We start from the raw sequence: 20,835 nt of genomic DNA, 5'->3' as shown, positions 1-20,835 counted from the left end.
AAAAATCTCATCTCTGCATTAGAATGAGTTTTGATTCCTGGCAATACAGCCCAGACTAAGGTGGAGTGATGTGTGACACCCAGCAATTTACTGGATTCAACCCATCCCAGTCTGCCTTTGTCAAAAGAAGTAGCTATGTTGAGCTGGCCCAGAACTTTCTTACTACCCTAAACATCCAGCCTTAGTCCAGTTTTCACGTGCTTCTATATTTGTTTCCTCTCTCTGGGAATGTTGCTGATTCTCAGAAAGCACAGAATCATTTAGGTTGCAGAAGATTTCTAAGATGGTTGAGTCGAACCATGAACCCAAACGCTGCCGAGTTCACCACTAACTTACGTCCCATCTACGTGTTTTCTAAGTACCTTCAGGGCTGGTGACAACCCCTTTGGTGAAGAAATTTTTCCTAATATCCAATCTAAACCTTCTTTGGCGCAACTTGAGATCGTTTCCTCCTGTCCCATCGCTTGCCAGTTAGGAGAAAAGAAAATCAACCCCCACCTTGCTACAACCTCCTTTCGGGTGGTTGTAGAGAGCAATCAGGTCTGTGCTCCAACCCCATCATCACCATCGCTGTGAGAATGCAGATTGTCTGTTAATAAATACGTGTAAGAACGTTTCTGATTAATTTCACGAAGTGTTCAATCCCATTTTTCAGTTAAAAATTAATTTCTGATACTCTTAATACTGAAACGTTTCAATTGCATTTGAGAAATATGTTATAATTTATTTTTCTGTCTTTGAAAGCTATTGCAGAGGGAGAGACATTGTAACCTGCATAGCACATCAGTTGCTAAAATGGTCTCTTAAGATTAGTTTAAGTCACTTGTGCCATTAATAACTTTGTTTGAGCTCAGCAGAGAGCATTATGCTTTTTAGAGATGAAGCTGGACTCAGCTGAATTCTTCTATTTCTTTTAAAAATATTGGTTGTACTGTGAACTTAAATGCTAGCAAATCACCAAATAATTATGACTGACTCGAAGCTGTTTTGAATATGTCCTTTTAAAAAAACAAACAAACAAACAAACCAAACCAATGAAAACCGAAGTCTGTGCTGTAAATATTGAGCAACTTTATGATAAGCTGAAAATTATTTGTTTTCAAGCAGCAAATTATAAGGGTTTTTTTTTTTTTGCTTGGAAAGTTTGGGGGGGATTTTTTGAAGGTTCCTGAGTGACAGTAAAGCAGCAAGTGAATGGCATCTTAGAACTTTGTTTTCTTTACTACCTGTGATAAGATTAGGAGAAGAAGAATTGTGATTCCAGGTTCAGTGCTTCCTAAGAAGCAAAGCCCTTCCCTAAAGTAGCTTGGAACATTGCAGGGGACTCTACTTACATTTGACTTTTTTTCTACAGTTACATGATTTAAAGAAAATAAGAAAGTATAATTTATTGGTTTAGATCATACCCTGAGTCAGCAAGGCTCACCTGCAATGCTCAGTCCAGTCACCACCTGTTACAGGTTTAACACATCTCTAAGGCATTTTAGTCAAACTCTTTGGGTATTTTAAGCTTGAGTGACAATTTCAGTAGAACTTTATATGAAAAAAAATGTGCACCCTTTAACTAGAACCAGAATGTTCTCGGTGTTTTGGCTTTCTGACGTCTTTCTGTCCCATAATCAACTTTAGGGGGTACTGCAGGTGGCTTGGAGGTAGAGTGAGTTAATAATTAATAAGGATTTACGTGGCTTTTTGCGTCACTTTTTATTTCCGAATCATTTGCTAACAAGTCACCTAAGGGCTTAAAATCGACCAGGACAATAAGCAGCAGGAGCCTGTGGTGCAGTTGATGCTGATGAACAAAGAAAATAAATTATAGAAGTCAAAGTAAGTATTACTGGTTGCACCTGATACTATAAAAGTTTGCTTTATTGTAAGGAATACAAAGAACCGATTCAAGTAATGATTTTTCAGTTGCAATTTTACGTAGGACCTAAACCTTCCTCTTTATGTTTAATGCAGTGATTATTCAGTTAATCAAATGTTGCTGCACGGCTTTTTCTCAAGAACATTCACTCAAATGGATGTCAGTATTATATAATTTTTTAATTTTTTTTTTTTCCCCTCTTATTCCTAAGTCACTTTGAAAGTTGCCATTAGAGCAGGAGGGCACTGTGTCTTCAGATATTGCAGGACTAGAAGAGCTCAGCCACCTCTATGACCATATTGAAGGTTTCTGTCTAAAGGGTATAGTTTCCTCTGGTGTTCTTATTTTTTTTAAAACCTCAGGATCCTTTCAAATAAGGTTAAACCTTTATTAAAATTTAAGTAGTGATACCTAGTGCCTTCCAAAGAGGGAAAACTTCGCTGAATGTGAGACAATGGGATTTTATTTTCTCTTTTTTTGGACCACGCTTCTCTACTTCTCTCCAGATTACTTGACTGCATCCACTTACACATAGGCAATTCTTGTTTTTTCAGAACAAAACTTTGGCAAACCTTCCTTTCTCACTCCAAGATTTTCATCACAGATTTTGTATAGTGGTACTTACCTAATTAGTACTTACATAATTTGATTACAGTTATAGATTATTGCCACTGGAAACACATATTCTAGTTTGAATATTTTTAAAGGGCTTTGAATGCAATGCAATTTTTGCATGACTATATGATTTAAATGCTAAAATTTAGTTTTATATTTTAGTGAAGAGAAGGAAAGAAGCTGAAACTATAGCAGTTAAGTGTCCTCTGGTTGCAATCATTCTTGGCCCAAAATTGCCCTTGTGGCTCAAACAGAAGGTACATAAATTGTTGATGTGATGCATGTTGTGCAGTATAGTAAATAAATTGAAAATGTCTATTAAAGTTTACATGCTACAATTAGCACTCTAAAGAACTTGGATATGCAGTTAATATGATCGTGCCACACCGTCTTCTGAAGACATCATGATGATGCATCGTGTGATTTTCTTTTTAAAAAAACATTTCAAATAGTGTATTTTCAGTATGTTCACTAATTTGTATTACTGAATTGTAGCAAAGTAAATGTGTAGCCAAGTAAAGTTACATTCTTTCAGCGTTACACAAAAATGCAGAATATAGTTAGAAGTAAAAGGGGATTCTCTTAGCTAGATTGGCTCATCCTGTTTCTGTTTGGGAGAAGTTAAACAGGAACTTTCATCAGAAATTTTGTTGTATTCTTGGCTTATGCTGTGGCTCTGATTATAAAAGTGAATGCTCTCCAGCAGCTCACTCTGGGAGCTTTCATTCTTGTGTTGTCTTTATCCCTCAGGTAAACTTGTATAGTACTGTAAACTTTGCATTTATTGAAGGTTGGGACCTCTGGAGATCATTCCTACCACTGAAAAGAATCTGGAGCCATCCTCTTGACACCTGCCTTTGAGATATTTGTATGTGTTGATGAGATCCCCTCAGGCCCATGATCCTCATGCAGATACTACTGGGAAGATTTGTTTGTTTAATAACTACAAAGTAAACCTGCCTTGTTTTGAAGAAGTTGATGTGCTGACCATTAACTGGATTAGCTGCTTAAGATCTTTGCTTGAACTTGGACTGAAGTGGAGCATCTTGGAGAGGGAATATCTCTTAGCTTGATTGCTGTTCTGTGCTGATGTTCTGTCAACTTTTATACTGCTTATTTTGGTTTATGGTCCGGTTTATGGCGTCTCCTGGAGATTTAAGATAGATTTCTTGGGCGATGAGTGTTTGCCCTGCGCTAATGAATCAAAGATTGTTCTGGGTCACACATTTCTTTGGCTTTTGTTGGAAGGTACTCGGGGATAGTTTAAAGAATTTATTGAAATCGCCGAACTCTGGCTCTCGAGTCAAGTGGTGTTTGCAAGAAGTGAAAGCACAGCTTCCTTTCTGGGCTGTGTCAGGTGAGAGATGCAGGTAATTGGGCAGTGAAAGGATGAGCACTGTGAGGAGCTGTGCAAGGAGTGGAGCCATCAGTGCCTTTCTGCCCGTGTACTGCTCCAGGGCTCCTTCCTCTGCGTCCTCTCAGTGGTAATTGTTTAATGGCTTTTAAACAAATGAGGAATTTGGAATGTTACTCATAGCGATGGGATATTTCGCTGCTTCTGTCATATAAGAAAGTCCCCAGCGGGAAGACAAAAGGTAGAGATTTCAATGCAACACAAGACTAGAGTTACTGATTAAAAATGGGGATGTAGCCAAGGCAGCAAATGTGTGTTGCTTCACCATTGCCCCTGGCAAGCTCAGACTTAGATATTCCTGTCACCACTCTGGCTGTTTGTTCTTCATAAAAACCTGTGGCTGAAACACTTGTTCCCTCTTGAGGTGAATTCTTTTTTTCCAGCCTAGGCAAGTGCACCAGCTGATGTTAGGGGAGAAAAAAAGATAAAATTAGCCAAAGCAAACCGAACAAAACTGGGCCAGTGTTTTCGAACAATTACGTGTTTAAAATGTGATGGTTGTTCTGCAGTGTCAGAAATAATTAGGAAATTATGTGCACTGCAATTTAAATAAATACATCAAGTGAAATAGTTACCTTTGTTGAAGGGATTAAAAGCTGCCCTGTCTTTATGAAAGGAATCTTCTGTTTGTAGTAGATTGCATTTTGAAATTGCTGTTGTTTCACGTTGCTGTTTTTTATTGGGTTTTTTAAAATAATTTTCTGGTACTCACTGGAGGAAAAAACCTTCTGGGAAAAAAAGACTGTTCTGCAGCCGAAAAAAAAAATCTTGCAATATATATAGGTACAATAGGGTGTAATTTGCTATTTTGAAAAGGTACTTGCAGACAGCTTTTACTTTCAGTATATTTTTTTCACTTAGGATCAAGTACTGAAAATACAGTAGACAATTCAGCACTGAAAGTGTTGAATTCTGTGTAGTAAGCTGTTTTTTGCCACACCTGAGGTACTCATGATAATGAGTCTGTAAGAATTTGTTTTGTCATGGTTTTTTCCCCTCATTACTTTTTTATTTTACTTCAGATTTGTGCTAACTGTCCTAATGCATTTTGTTCTTGAAGGGAGCAGATGTTAAATGCTAACGTTGTAATGATTTTTCATCCCTATTTAGTATCATTCAGTGTTTAAATGATAACATATGCTGAGTCTGAAACTCAGTGTCTTGAACTTTAAACAGTAGATTGGTAAACTCTGCAGGGCCTGTAGACAGACTGGATTTATTTTGGCTGTGTGTTTTCCAGGAGCAACATGAGCGTTTTTGTTTTTTTTTTTTTTTTTAATTGGGAACAAAAGTTTTTTAATGGGTATTTGCAGACGTGCAGAGCATGGCACAAATATTTAAATTACCTAGATCACATTTGGATGGCTGAAATGTAAATAATTCCTGTTCTCCCAGGAATACTTAAAAAAGTGCTCAAGACAGAAATGATTTGGGACTTGCTCATCAAGAGAAAGGGGGAAGCTTGATTCTCCCATCCCTTCCCCCAGCTGAAGCCCTTTTTAAGCCATAACTGAAGTGTCTCCACAAATAGGAGATGGACTGTGAGCTGCTGGGCCTGCTCAATGAAATGATCATAACATTTTGACAGCACAGCATATTTCTTCTAAGCTCCTTTGTGGAAGTCCCTCAGTATTCCAGCTCTCCCGAGGTGGAAAACACTATTGCTTTTGGTTATATTTTGGCAAGATTACGTGATCACACTTAGGTTTAGGAATTAAACTTGGTTATACAAGTGTGGCCCATGGTTTGCATCTTTTACAAAATGGAAGAGTGTTCTGTTTTGTGGTTGCTCTACAGGAGGAATTGAAAGCCAAGGGAAAAGCTTCTTGCTGCTAAACGTGTTGGTTTGAGTGGGACTCGGAGATCCATTGCAATGCAGGTTTTTTACAACTTGAATTTGACTGTCCTGTCTTTTGGGTAAAGGTACTAGAAATGTTTAAGAAATGTCACTTCCACTCAAAATTGCTTACTCTGGCTTTGGCCATATGTTTTGAAAAAAAAACGAAAGAGAAATAATATCTGCCTTGTTTTGCCCTCCGAAATCTAAGTAAGAGGATATTATGAGGCAGAAAGTACTATTTTTATACTCTCTATCACCTTTGTTAACATTTTATTAGACATAAATCATGTAGTTTCGGGCTGCACAGTGACAATATGGTTCACCGTGTATTCTATTTTTATAACTTTATTTAAAACTGACATGTAACTTGCTGTACCTGAAACCCCAAGTGAGCCAGTTATTGGAGTGTAACAAAGTTTTGACGTCAGAACTGCTATTTATTCCACTGGCAACCATTAGCGATGCATTACCCTTTGGCACTCGTGTTTTCAGAAACACGGTTAAATTTTTATGACTGGTCCTGGCCAATTAGGATCCTTTCTCAAGATAGAAATAAGGGAAGAGATCTTTTTTATAACTCGCTAAATGTAGCTTTCCAGAAACAACAGAATAAAAATATAAATGATTGCCCTCAGAGTTCCCAAAACATACTACTGAGCCACAACACTCGGGCTCGCCTGCTCGCTGTGCACGTGGATTTGAGAGGCAGGAGTTGACAAATACATGAGTCTTTATTAGAATTTAATGTAATTACAGCTGAGTCATCCTTGCGGGTCATCCTGGAGCTTCAGGAGGATGTGAAAGGGGCCAAAGGCTTCAGGCAGAGAGAACCGTGGATGAGAATCAGGTGGAGGGGATAGGCTTGTAGGAGACAAGTGTAGAGAAGTCCAACAGAGGTGTCTGTTGCAGGCGTTTCCCTCAAAAAGCTGAACTTGGAGCAGCACCAGACTCCAGAGTGCGTGTTTGTAGGCGCTGTGCACGGAGTGGGATGTGAGAGGGGGCTGTAGGATCTGATTTCTGGCCCTTGGTCCGCTCTCCATGCTCTGGCAGCACGAAGTGCTGGCGTGTGCAGACGGAACCCGCAGCAGATGTGTTTTCCCTCCCTGCCGTTTCGGGTGATCTTCTCCAGAGGGCTCGGTGATGTGCACCGTGTGTGTATCCAGGCGTGAAGCTGGAGTTGCCTGTCAACAGAAGTTACAAAACGCTTGTTTGTACACGTTGCTTTACTACTGTACTGTGGATTTGTTTTTGAAAGAAATGCTCTTTTATGTAAGATTATTTTTTCCATTCCTGCGCTTTATCAGTGATTTTGTGTCCTTTGAGATCAGTAGGGAAAACTTCCTGCAAAAAAAATGCTTCTCTTGAAGTCTCTGATCTTTGTTGTAATAGGGCAGCTTTAATATGTTGCATAAATGGTCACGGTTGCGATCTAAATTTGGCAGCTACACCCTAATTTTCCACGTGAGTAGAAGCTGCTTGATTGTAAAAGCATCAGGTATCTGCATTTATGTGTAATATGGTTATAATGTGATTTCCAGGTGAACAATCATTTTTTGAGCGGCCATGAGAGGGGAAACTTTTTGGATATTCTGTTTCCAGTTTTTATGTTCCCCACGTGTGGAACCTTCAACACCCCTCACTGCTATCTCCTGTAATTTGGGTATTTGTTCTGGATCTGACAGCAGACACAACACGTCAGAGGCTCTGCTGCCTTTTGCCAACCTCTGTTTTAGTGACCTTACCGAGTTAATGGACGTAAACATTTTTATCTTGCATGGCAGCGACTTAAAAAAGTGTTGAAACATACAGGGTAGAAAAAAAAAATTAGTTTTGAGGCCTGACAAAAAGAAGGGGATTGTTTGAATAGAAAGACTGCCTAGGAAGTGACTGAATTTGGAGACCATTAAAACAAAAAGGAGAAAAGCTACGCCTGATTCTGAAAGAGAAGGGAAAACTGCATTAAATGTTTCCAGTTTCTTTGGGAAAGGCAAGAAGGCAATTAGGGAGGGAGAAAGGATTTTAATACCTAAGTAACTGTGTGAAGGAGACATGAAGTCTTCCAGAAGGTGAGTGGCCTCCTTGGTTACTCCTGCGTGCACATTTTTTTTTTTTTTTTTTTTTTTTGCATCTGTCTGAATCTTCACTCTGAACTGCGGAGTTGCTGACGTGGCATGAGAAAACAAAGTCTGAAACATCAAAAAATACAGTCGCCTTCCTGTATGATCCTTTCAGAAGAAATTTTATGGTGGAGAGACCACTTGTTTGTGCTTTTAAGCTTCGTGAGGGAGATCATTACCAGTATTCTCTTCTTGGAATATACATCTTTTGAAGCTCACTGTTAGTTAGTTGCTTCTGTACAGATGCCTAAATGGGAATGTGAATATGAGGCTGGGAGAGGAAAAACTACTTTAAATCTCAAATTTAATAATTACACTTTAATGTTAAAATTAAACATTATCCATCTTTAAAATTACAGTTCAATATTTCACCTGCCTTTTTAGAGTGCTGGTAATTTATGCAATATGATATTTATGCAATACTTGAAACAAGCATTTTTGGGTATCTGAATAGTGATTGTAGACTTGCTACTGCACATGCAAGAATCTGGGAAAAGACCTGTTGGAAAATGTCCTGTAGAAAATGAATGTTTTGTAAAGTTCTGAAGTACTTTTTCAAAATGAATTTGTCTTTGGGCTCTATATAGCTACAATGCAGATACCCCTGATAAGCAGGGTTTTTTTCTAATCAGGAGCTAAACTTCTTGAATGAAGAAATTTTCACTGCAGGAACCACTTGTAAGACCTAAACCAAGAATTTCCTTGCTCGTATGTTGTTACAATGCAGGCAATAGTTGCACGATTTCACTCTAGTTTTAATTTCTTTTTTTTTTTTTTTCTCAGCATTCCATTGCCCCCCCAAAATCAGGTACCTTTTTCAGAAATGCTACTTTTAAAATTAATCTTCTTGAGAATATTAATCTCCTTCATTATACTACATTAACCTTTATAACTGAATATCTGTGATTCAGGCACAGTATATTCTCATTGTCACAGGAATGAACAAAGGCTGGAACAGAAGGGCAGTATATAAGCAGTGATGATCCACAAGTTAATTTCAGATGGATTGTGTTTTCTTAACATTTGCCGTTTCATCAGAAACTAAATTAAACCAGACATGCAAGATCCACAGGTGATTATTTAAAGTCCAGTTGGTGAGGTGCTGGAAATGGTAATGGAAAGCTTTTTGGGAAGAACTGAATCATACACAAAAGTCAGTGTTTCATCCCTCTGATTTCAATTCCTGGTTGGTAAAACTGTGGTTTAGGTGTAATGAGCTGAAGAGAGGTTGATGTTCATTTGTGCAGAATTGTAAAATTTCAGTGATTTCCTATCACTTAGGTGGGATTTGTTTGTAGTGAACGTGAATATGTTCGGTTTGATCTCTGTCAGTGCAGTGGAGAAGAAGCCTGGCTCACAACGATTTGGGTTGTGCATTGATAAATGAGAACTTCTTTCCCTCAGAAATAGGAAAAGTTTTTAAAGTGATATTTTCGGAGCTGAGCACCTATTCGTTGTTCAGAGGCCACGCAGATTATTATGTCTCAAGAATACCTGTAGGATTGCATCGATGCTTTGTAGAGCAGCAGCGAGGAAGAGTATGGAAGAGAGGAGGGAATTAATGAACATGTGGACAATTGAAAAATATAGCAGTCAAAGGGTAAAAGGCAAATCTAGAAGAGAAGAGCTGTATGTAAGTTATGCTGAGAAAAATGGAGCATCAGAAAAATGCCAAAAGGACAAGTGATTTGAATAATTCATGACCGAACGGAATAGGACATTTTCAAGAGGAATAAGATGAGTCAGAGGTGAAATGAATGGAAGAGATGCAAATGGGGAATGTGCCAGGCAAAATGGCAAAGAACAGAAATTAAAGATCGGTTGACCATTCAACAGCAGCATTAAAATTTGTGGGGAAAATCAGGGATAGCCAGGAAAGAGCTTTGGATGAGTCTTCAGGGTACGTCATCAGGATATCCAGTTCAAGGTGAATGTATTGAGTGAAAGGCAGGTTTTGGTCCTTTGTATAGAGGGGAAAAACACCAAACCTGTGCAGGGTTGTGAGTTTCAGTCTTGCTTCATCTTTTGCCCTGCAGAAAAGTGTACATGGCATCTCCTGCAGTTGCCATGGAAAGCGCCCTGGCTTTGCAGCTCTCTGTCCACTTCAGCATGAAATCAATCAGTGAAAAGGCTTTTAAGTGGTGTGCTGGTCCCTTCAGACTTGACAGTTCTGTGCTGTCCAGAGCCTCCTGGAAATTACCTGTTTGGGTCTTTTTTTTCTTTGTATTGTCTATGTTCATGTGTTCAGCTTTGAGCTAAAATTTTCAATTTCAGGAAGAAGTGTGGGTTCTGTATGTTATACCTTTTCTGCAAAAAGAAAACAAACAATAACTCATAGAAGGGTTTGGGTTGGGAGGGACCCTTAAAGATTGTTTAGTTCCTACCCCTCCCCATGGGCAAGGATACCAGCTATCTACATCTTTATTGTAATGTTTCTGAGGAGGTTTTATATATATATATATATATTTTATATAAACTTCAGTTTATTAGAGAGATACTTTGGCATTCATGATACTGAAGGATGAAAAGGCAGAGATGACTTTTGCAGACTCAAGCAGAAAGGTTTCTGTCTATGCAGAACACCACCTTACAACAGCCAGAAAAGAGTGGGCATTGTGATCTCTGCCTCTCAGGAGTCACACTTGGGAAACTGTTGACTGCAGGGAAAAGGGCATGATACAGCCCTTCTGCCTGTATTTCTAGTGCAAAGAAATAAATCTGCAGTGAAAGAAAGAACCCCCCTAATGCAGTCTTGGAAATATCAGGAGATAAGACAGAAGAAAGAATGGAATGATGTAGGAAAAATATTTGATCAGTCACTTTTCCTAAGATATGAAATCAGATGTTAGCAACTTTAACTGCAGATTTCTTGCTCAAACCTAGGAAGCAAACAACTTCAACCCTGAATGATTTTCAAAAGAGAATTCAAATAAAATAAATCACGTTATGTTAGAAATGTGGGGTTTAAACAATGTCAATACATCGTAAAACTAAACCAAAATCTAATATACTTCTGGAATTCCAAAACAGTGTTTTCCTTTCCTCTTCTTAGTAATGTTCTTAAATAACAGGAATTGCATAAATAATATATCTTGGTGATTTCTTGTGGTTTAGTACATAAAGAATTTTTCCCAATGTCTAGCTCAGAGCTGCTTTGCTGCCACTTCAGTCAAGTATTCCTTGACTTGCACTGGCTTGGCATGGAGGATGTCTGAAGACTGACATCTTATTAACTTCTTGCAGAGATAACCATCAGATCCCCTCCAGCCTTCTTATCCAGAAAGAAAAACAAAACAAAGCACAACTTTCAGTGTTTCCACATGAGTCATGTTTTCTGAACACTTTTTTTGTTGGTTCTCTAGATCTCCTTCAGCTTGTTGACTACTTGCTTTAAAAGCACTTGCTGTAAAATTTGGCCCAGTACTTCAGGTGATACCCGATGAGTTCTGTGACTCATGGAACACTTGACTCTTAGTTTTGTTTATCAGACTTTTTGCTAACTATGCTGTGAAAATATTTGCCTTTTTTTTTTCCTGGTGGGTACATCTCTAAAGATGCCGTGCCAGACCCTTATTGTGCACAACGTGGTTCTGCTCTTTTCCTCACTTCAGACAGACCTCAGTGTTTGTCAGAGTGATCCACGAGGAGATGGTGGTACCAGGTAAACAAGCAGTAAAGATAAATGATGAGGAACATAATTTGAGAAGACCCCAGTGGAGCCATCTAGTGTATTTTGAAGAATTTAATGGATTCCCTATGTTTTTGCCACGGCAAAGAGACATTTATTCAAAATAAGAGATTAATTTTTTTCACTTGAAGTGCCGGTATTCATATCTATAATGATTTCAGTAGTCCAGCTTGTGAATGGGAACACAAATATATTTGTACAGTAACAAAAATTAGACTTTTTTCCAGTGAGGATTATTCTACCCAATAATGAATTTTTCTACTAACAAAGTACTGTAGGAAATGGAGAGGAATGAAATTCCATTTCGTGACACTTCCAAAGGGAAGCTATATTATAACTGAAAAATCAGCTATTTTGAGAACGTGCAAAAATACTGAGCTGCAAACCAGCCTGTATTTACTGCTTGATTCTTAAATTTTTCATGTCATCAGGTAACAATGAGCAATTATTTTATATCCTGCCAAGAATCCAGCATCAAAAACTCTAAGTCATGCATTAGTAGCCTGATACAGAAAAATGAGCCTGCTTTGTAGTAAATATGTTAATAACTCAGGAGTAACTGTTTGGTTTTCTGGGTGACAAAACACAACCAAGAATGAATCTTCCAGAGGTGGTTCAAGCCACACTTGCCTTATAATTGGATTATATACACAGTTGCTGTGTCTTAATTTCAAGTTTGTCTCAATAATTCTGGGAAAAAAAAAAAATTAAAAACTGGATCAGTGATCTATACTGCTCTTGAAGACTTAAATAATAAAACCCTTTACCAACTTTACCAACAATTTGCACTAAAGCTTTTCACCTGCCTGAAGGGCTGCCAAAGATCTGGAGTCTTTTGGAGTTTCTGAGGCACAAGTTAAAAGGCAGGAAATTCCAATTAGATGTTGTAGGGGGAAAAAAAAATTGCCATAAGGGTGGCACTACTGGAACAGGTTGCCTGGAGAGCTCGTGGAACATCTTTGGAGGTGTTCAAGGCTCAACTTGACCTGGCCCTGAGCAACCCATCTAATTAGACCTGCATTGAGCAGGGGGCAGGACCAGAGGAACTCTGGAGGTCTCTTTTGCAAATTATTATCTGGTTCTGTGTTTCCCAGATAAGAACATGGCACTTCAAAAAAACCCAAAAACAACCAACATTCTCCATAGCAGTCTGAAGATTTGTGGATCAAATGGACTCTTGCCTCATTCCAGTTCTGGAAACCTTCAGTTTAAATAAGTGTCTAAGTAGACTATACTTGTTTTCTGAAGGCTTTCAAGATCAAGTTGCATATTTTCTAGCCTCTCAGAGGGTGAAAAGTACCACCTTGAGGTGGAAAGTACCTGTAATTATTTTACTTATAAGATCTTAGCCTTTAACAAGACTGGTAACACAAAAGAAAGTACTTGCCTGATTGAGGAATCAGCTGCTGTGCTAAACAGATGGAAAACTGCTCACAAACATAGAGAAGTACAACCTACAAAGTTCCAAGCCATGGAGCAGAAGGTTAAAATGTTCTTTTTAGATATGCCCATTCTCCTTTTTTCTAGATGGAGAGAAATAGACTTAAAATACCATTGGAGTAAGTTGGATTTGTTTGGGGGTTTCTTTTTAGAGTATTGAAAAACTCTCCTGTTATTAATTTAATTTAATTAATTTAATGCCTTTAGACTATTTTATTGGTCTCTGTGGAAACACAGACACTGAACTTTTCCTTCAGTAATGATCAAGAGTTGTTGACCTCGGGATCATAATCATCTTTTTGTGGTAGCAAAATTTTTGGGAAAAAGCAAGAGTTTTGCTTTCTCATCTTCTGAATTAAAGAAAACAAAACAAAACCCTAAAACCAATTTTATCTGAGAGCAGTGTCTTTTTTGAGTTTGCTAGCAGAAAAATAGAAGTTTCTAGTCAATACCAGTTATACTTGGTTAAAAAGTCCCCAGCAATTACTTTGGGAAAAATTAAGAGAAAGAAGCCCTTTCCAGTGCCAATGTTGTATTTATGCATTCAGTTTAGGGTTTTCTAAAAATAAAATGAATCGTTTATACCTAAGGGGTAAGTTATTCTTAGGTTGGAGTATGTTTATACACGTGTGAAATGTGTAATGTGTCTATGTCTTGATAAGTTTATGTAAACATTTTCGGGGTGAGTTTTTCAATGGAGAGTTACAATCACTGTTCAAATATAAACACGCTGTGAGAGACTTCTATATCACTGAATCCAACTGCATGGTATTCCAAACCACTGCATAATTTAATCTCCTTCACTGTGCTCAATCTTAAAAGTAATTAGGAGTTCCATATGCAGCACTCAAGCTATTCCAGAGTCTAATTTTTCACTATATGAAACTTTTTTTTAAATTTCCAGTTAAAGTAGTTACCTAATTTAATTTTAGTTGACTAAAATTAACTAATAGTTTATTAATATCTATTAGCTCTTTCCTCTCCTTGGCATTTAAAATACTTGCTGTAGAATATTAACATCTATTCTTGGCCTTTTTTTGTATGCAAAACAAGTCTGGGTTTTTTTTAATGCTCTCGTAATAACAGCTCTCACTTCTGCTCATCTTATTTGAGCTTCTCCTCTTTTAGACAGTTCCTCTTTTTGAGCTGTCCTCTTTTAGACAAGGCTCCCATAATGGCACAGCCAGTTCTGGATGATATTTTTCCATTAGTACTTTGCTGTTCCAGTTCGGATTTCTGACTTGTACATTTTTAGGGTTTTGTTTCCCTTTTCCAGGGCTGCGTCCTCGCTGCTATTTGCTGTTCATTCTGTGGTCAAGTAAAAGTTCACATTCCTTTTCTTCATGGTTATCCCCAGATGATGAGATTCCAGCCTTGTGCAAAGGTTTTTTTCAGGCCCTTCAGTGCATAGTTTAGCACCTGATGCTGTTGAACTCACCCCATTTCTCTTGGGCCATTTTTGTAGGAACTTTGTCATCCTTTCCTGGGGGACATGCAGCAAATTCAGCTTGATTGACTTTACCTCTTCTAGCTTAGAAACTTGACTACAAATATTTTCTTGCTTTGGAGTTTGTAAGGATCATGTTTCATGATAGTTTAAAGGGCATTTTTCTGTTTGTTTGATTTTTTTGTTTTTGTTTTTTAATGTATCTCAGTTATCCCAGTAGAGAGAACCAGAGCAGTCATTTAAAATTAAGTGTATACTTTCAGGGCCAAACATTACTGAATTAAATACTTACAACTTCAGACTTTGTGTTGTCATCTGCAGTAGCAAGTAATCAGACTGTGCATGTAGTCTCTGTACTTCAAAGACTACCTTGTTGAAACTAGAGTATTTCACTAAAACCAATTATTATTATTTCTTATACTTAGAAGATAATTTGCACAATTTCTGGATGTCCATTATGTCAGAGGGAAGTCCATTTGAATGTAGCATCATGTGACTTTTATGAAGTAAAAATGTCAGTACAGAAAACGCTGATTGTCAGGAGAGATCATCAGTGGGGAAACTGATTTAAATTTCTCAAATTTTATTACAAGGTGAGATAACAGAATTAGAATTTAATATCGAATTGTCCTTATGATTCTGCATGGATGCTGATGAGGTGGTGTCTACAGAGCAGCAAGATGTTAACGGTTCCTAAACAAACCGGTCTTGTTTTTATGGTTGCTTTCTGAAATTGAAATTTTTAAAGTAGAAAAAAGGTCAAGATGAAATCAGCAGCATTCTTATAGTTGTTAAAATTCTCTTATTTTGTGTAACTTCAGTAGTTTTTCAGAGTTTAATGCTTGCCAGTATAACTCAGGTCTGTTATCTTAAGGGATGTGCCTAACTTTTCGTATGCAGTGTTTGAAAATCATGCCTTTCTTGAGGTTTTGATTTGATGAACTGGTAAAATTCTCCCTTGTAAATATGTGTATAAGTGCTACAATCTTTAATAGGATTAAGCACATTACTTTCTTTCCAGGAATGGATTGCAACGTCACGAGCAACAAATACAGATTTAATTTCGATTATGAGTGATTTTTTTTTAACGTGAAACAAATTTTCGCAGTTTGTAAATACAGAAGTGACGAGTGGGGTTTAACAAGGTAAGATTGTGTAAAGAATGGGTAGTAGAAGCAAAACATCCTTCTGGTGTAGGTTTTTCTGCCCTGTGATTGGGGCCACTGATCTCATTTCAAATCAGTGAGCTCACCAGTGAAGTACCACAAGGGTGTGTGGGTAGGGCACGCAGCTTATTTATTCAGAAATGATCTAAATAAGACGGTAAATTGCTGGCATAATTGCTGCTGATTGCTGATTAGGCTATGTTACCTAATACAGCCAAAACGAAGACTCATTCTGAAGAACTGCAGAACCTTACAAAAGCAGCAGGTGAAAAGTCCTATAGTTAAGTATAAAGTGAAATGGCAAAAACCATGGGAAGTTTAGTTATGTAGGCTATGAGCTGACCAGTGAGTGATGAAATACTGGGCTGGTTCTTTGAAAACCTAATGCTTGGTGTTCACTGGTGGTTAGAAGAGCGTGCTAAAAACTACCAGGGAAGAAACAGAGAACAAGATACTGAATGTTAGCCTTTTTTTTAGATCTCTAAATAATTTTTTAATAAATCTAGGAATGTAATGACAGGGTTCATTTATGAGTTGATAGACGTTACAGTTTGTGGTTCTGCTTCTTCTCTTTGCAAGCACAAAACCCATGACAGTTTTCTATTTGACAGAAGGTAATTTAGAATTTCTTACAGAATACCCAGGTACATTTTTTTTTTGAGATGGGTGTTCCACCGAGGCAGAATAGCACTCCCAACAATTTCCTGGTAGGATGCTGAAAGTTCCAGGGATTTACAAACCAGAGGACTGGGTATTTTGCTGCTGGGTGTGCCTGAAGCAGTGCAGCTGTGAGTGGAAGTCGCAGCTCTCTGACAGCTGAGGTGAGTCAGTGACACCAAACCGGGGCTGCACCAACATCCTTGTTACATCTGGTGCTTCTTGGCACCCCTGATGGAGTCTCAGCAGAGAATCAAAGCACCAGGTGGGTCTCCTTGTGTGATGTGCACTGGCAGGAGTGAGCTGAAGAACTTTTTTTTTTTTTTTTTCAATTCCCTCAAAGAAACCATTAATTCTGGTTGAGTAGAAGGCAGTTTTCACGTTGACACGTCATCATCGTGACTTTCTGTGTGTTCATACATAGAATTTGCGAGTGGAAAGATCGAGAGCAAGTATTATTATATGTACATACAAAAAAAAAGTTGCTGAAGCACCATCAAAGCACAATCATACATTTCTGTGACATTACTTGAATGATTGATGTCACATCAGTGTCTGTGACAATGGAGAAGTAGATGAGAGAAAAGATTCTGTTTATTTTGTAGAAGCTACGTTCATGCTTTAATTTTTTCCCGTGTTTATCCCTCTCAACTCAGTAAAATAAAAAAATAAATATTTTTATAAAGGGCTGTAAAAAACAGAGATTAACTGGAATCTTTAGAACCTGAAATACTTTAGGAGACTTTGAGCTCTTTCTCATTCTGCTCTTTCATATAGTTGAGAAGTGTGGATGGAGTGCTGTCTAGAAGAATTACTATGCTATGTGTCATAGTATAATATAATAAAATACTGTGTTATGGCCTGAACAAAGGGCCCTGAACCCAACATGCTGTTTGTTTTCCAACTGTGTTATTTTCCAAGAATTCTGCAAGCTTTTGAAGTTGCTGTGCAAGAAAATCTATTAAGGCCCCAACAACACATGTAGCAGCTGAAATAACTTTCTATTCTTCCTAAAATGGGCTGTACTGTCCATGTTCCCAGTGTTCTTTTGAAACCTTGGATAATCTTTTCTTGTAGAATGTCAAGATGAATCAAGAGGGAGCGAGCATGTTGAATAATTTGAGAAGTTAGAGGTTGCTTGTCGGTAGCAGTTGGGAATTTATCAAACAATTACCATGCTATTACCCCCATAGGGACACACCCCAAATGAAAGGTAACATGGCAGGTATTTTCTGCTTTTTTACATCCTCAGACCGTAATCTCTGAAATTGTCTTGTATTTCTGCGTAGGTATCTTCAAGTCATTAAATATTAAACCCTGCAAATTTTGTTTGTTTGAATATTTTCTCTTAAGCAAGACAACTGGGTTTGGTTCGATTTTTAACCTTCAAAGATTGCCTAAAATGTGCTGTCTGGGTGGCTCATTGTCGAAAAGTCCCCATTCAGTCCTGGTCTGGAATGTTTTGATATGGTCTCCCTCCTCGGGCCTTTCTGAACTTATAAGCTTGGCTGTTTTATTTGGTGTTTAGGGATGTTCCTGCTTTTCCCACTAAGCTCTGCTTTTGCAATATATTAAGACAGAGAGGATAATAGATTTTTCACCCTGGGTTAAGTATGGTCATGGAACATAAATCTTCTATTGCCCAAAGAAAACACTGGAAAAACGAAGTGGGAGGAATTCTTCATACCTGGGTTGAACAGAAGATGTGTGGCTCTAGGAAATAAACATTTTTTTTTTCAACGTAGTTTATTATTTAACAGTTCATCATTTATTATTTATTTGAGGTTATTCTGGAAAGTGAATTTACAGATGATGTAAATAAAAACCTGAAGACAAAAGGAAGTTGAGGCTAAATTAAGAATTGTTAGAGAAAAATCATATGTTTAAGAGGCAGTTTTTGTTTGAACATAGGCATGAAGAGTGGTAGGCTAGGGAAGACTTATTATGTTCCAATAAGTATTCTGAATGCTTGGTAAAATATTTTACTTTAAATAATTGTGTTGTGCTTATAATCTAACAGACTAGTCCTTTTCATCATTATCATCATTGTTACTGTCCTATCAAAAAAAGAATTAATATTTGTATTTCCATTCATAAGGTAATAAATCTTTCATAGCTGTGTACTTGGCTTGATTAATTGAAGTGTATGGGATAGCCAAGATGCTTGAAATTGTGTCTTCTGTTCCACAGAGAAACAGGAATTCAGAGAACTGGTCTGAACGTTGTGATGTAGTCATTATAAACTCATAAAAAGCATCTGGTTTGAGTAAGGACTTACATTCACCAAGATGCCCTTATCCACTATTGGCACACACAGTGCAGTGTATAACAAAAACACCTTATATACAGAAGCTGTAATTTCACACAGCTGAGAGTCTGACATCAAAATGTCAGCCTTCATTATTTTTCAGTCTCCAAAACGTTTGCAAACTCCAAAACATTTTCCAGCTGAAGCATCTCTCTCCACCAAAGAGGAAATTTCAACTTGCTTCAAATATTCTTCTCTTTTAATTAAGTTCTTGTAATCACAAAGGTTTGGCAGGCCGCAGATGAAAAGCTTTCCCCAAACATCTTAGTTAATTCATGTACTTGTGACTATTATAAAGAGATGTAATAAAATGTCTAGCAATAAATAAACATTGTTCAGAATAATTTTTCAGATGTGTTGGTAACACAGTAGAACACTAGTTCAGAGCTGCTGACATGGATTACTGTCTACTGGGGAACCAGACAATGGCAATTTACCTTTTTTTTTTTTCTAGGTCTCGTTTGTTTTCATGTCCCACAGATGGAATTTTAAAGCTCATTCATTTGGATGAGCCATAAAGTTAGAAACTCTGCCCAGTTGGAAAAAGTGCTGCAGATTTTCAGGAAAATTCCTCTCATTATATTGAGGGGAAATGCATTCTCAAAACTATGACTGTACAGCTTAAATTGGTTTAAATATGTTAAGTGGATCATTGTGCTTTTCAGGAACTGTCAGTTCTTATTAAGATGAGTAGCTGTATTCAGTTACGTGCTGGAGAGTAATCAATTCAAAATCGTGTGTGTGATCGTGATATCCCTCATGGAATTTGTTCATTCACACTGTTTCCTGGGTTTTGTGCTACGTTCAGTAAGTGGATTGTTCTGCTCTAACGAGGAGAATGTTGTGGGGCTGAATGTTCTTCCATATGGTTGGACTTACAGTGTCTTCCTTTTAAAGGAGCTATTTTCTCTCCACTGGAAGCAGTGGCTTCTTGGTAGAGACAAAAATATGTTGTATTTTGTAGGTACTGCTTAAAAATGCAGCAGCGTTGGCTAATCTTTTCAAATCTAATTCGCTGAGGTTTTGAGAGACAGGTAAAATAAACGACGTAATTTTAAGTCACCTTATATGCAAGCAAAAATCAAAAGTCCGAGAAATCATTGGACGCCTCAGAGATCATAGAATCACAGAATGTCCCCGAGTTGGAAGGTACCCACAAGGCTCATCGAAGTCCATCCTGTCTGCTTCTCTAGGTCCAGGATCTATTCCTTCCCTTTTTGCATTTTGTCCTCACTTGACTGAGGGCCTTGCTTAGCGGGGCAGGTACCTTGGTGGTCAGGGCGTTGCTGCTGAAAGGTGTCCTTTTGAGTTCCTGCATATTGTAAAAAATTATATCTTAGTCAGGTTTCCGTTTTTTTGAGATCAAGCAGGAAGGGAGTAAAGAATTAAACTAACTGTAAGTAGTCACTGAGGGGTGGTTTGGAGCAGTTTTCAGTGTTGACATATGAAAAGTACATGAACTATTGCTTTGAGAATAGCCCTATTGCTTCTGAGGCAAGTTGAGGGCTATTACCTAATACCTACTATTTAAGGGGGAGAGACTGTGTTATAATTAAAATTAAGGCTATTAATTTGTTACTTTCTTACAGAAAACAGATCCAACCTCTTCTAGGACGGTTCAGCCAGGCTGAGGCTTTGTTAATCTCATCTGGGGTCGAGCCAGGGACTCTGGATGGAGTTCTGCTGGATGCTGGCTGTTCTTCCATGCAATTTGATACACCTGAGAGAGGTTTTTCCCTGCAGAAGGATGGACCTTTGGACATGAGGATGGATAGTGACAGGTACCTGAGAATACAGTATTTCTTCCTGGAACTCAAAAACTGTCTGCTCAGAAACCCCTGTGAGCTTCATTTCCCCTTAAACTAAAGAATTCTCATCATCAAACCACATCTAATTTTGCACAAGTGTGCTTTCTTTCTGTTGCCAAAAAGCTTTTTGTCCATCTCAGTGCTCAGCCCTGGTTATCATCTTTGCCTGCTTTGAAATAAGAGGAAAGTTCCCATGATGAGTAATTAAACCAGTAACATTTTTGTTAACTGCACCATTGAATTTTAACATTTTTGGAGTGTGTGGTGTACAGTCACAGGGACATCTCCCTTGCAGAGGCCTGTTATTTCCACCATTTCTCAGCCTGTGCTTGATCTGCAGGCTCACAACTTCTTACTGGAGTCCCTTTCCTTTTTTGCCACAGTTTTTGGAAACTCCACTGGAGCAGTTTCAGTTGCTTCCTCAGGAAAGAGGCAACGTCCTTCTTTTGTGCAGTGACCATCTGACCC

The 20,835-nt window shown here is 38.0% G+C and overlaps 1 protein-coding gene across 1 annotated transcript in view; it reads left to right on the top strand.

Annotated features, from left to right (window-relative positions):
• The window catches only part of METTL15 (methyltransferase like 15), a 69,034-nt gene that overhangs the window by 38,967 nt on the left and 9,232 nt on the right, over positions 1-20,835 (top strand). Inside the window, exon 4 of the mRNA XM_027901363.1 lies at positions 20,149-20,340. Within this exon, the coding sequence (XP_027757164.1) occupies positions 20,149-20,340 (192 nt within the window). The remainder of the gene's footprint in view (positions 1-20,148; positions 20,341-20,835) is intronic.

Source organism: Empidonax traillii, unplaced genomic scaffold, assembly GCF_003031625.1.
Source record: "Empidonax traillii isolate 1590-97213 ecotype Southwest subspecies unplaced genomic scaffold, ASM303162v1 scaffold779:size455592, whole genome shotgun sequence".
NCBI lineage: Eukaryota > Metazoa > Chordata > Aves > Passeriformes > Tyrannidae > Empidonax > Empidonax traillii.
The sequence above is the reverse complement of the archived record's forward strand: the minus strand, read 5'-3'. Positions and strand labels throughout refer to the sequence as shown.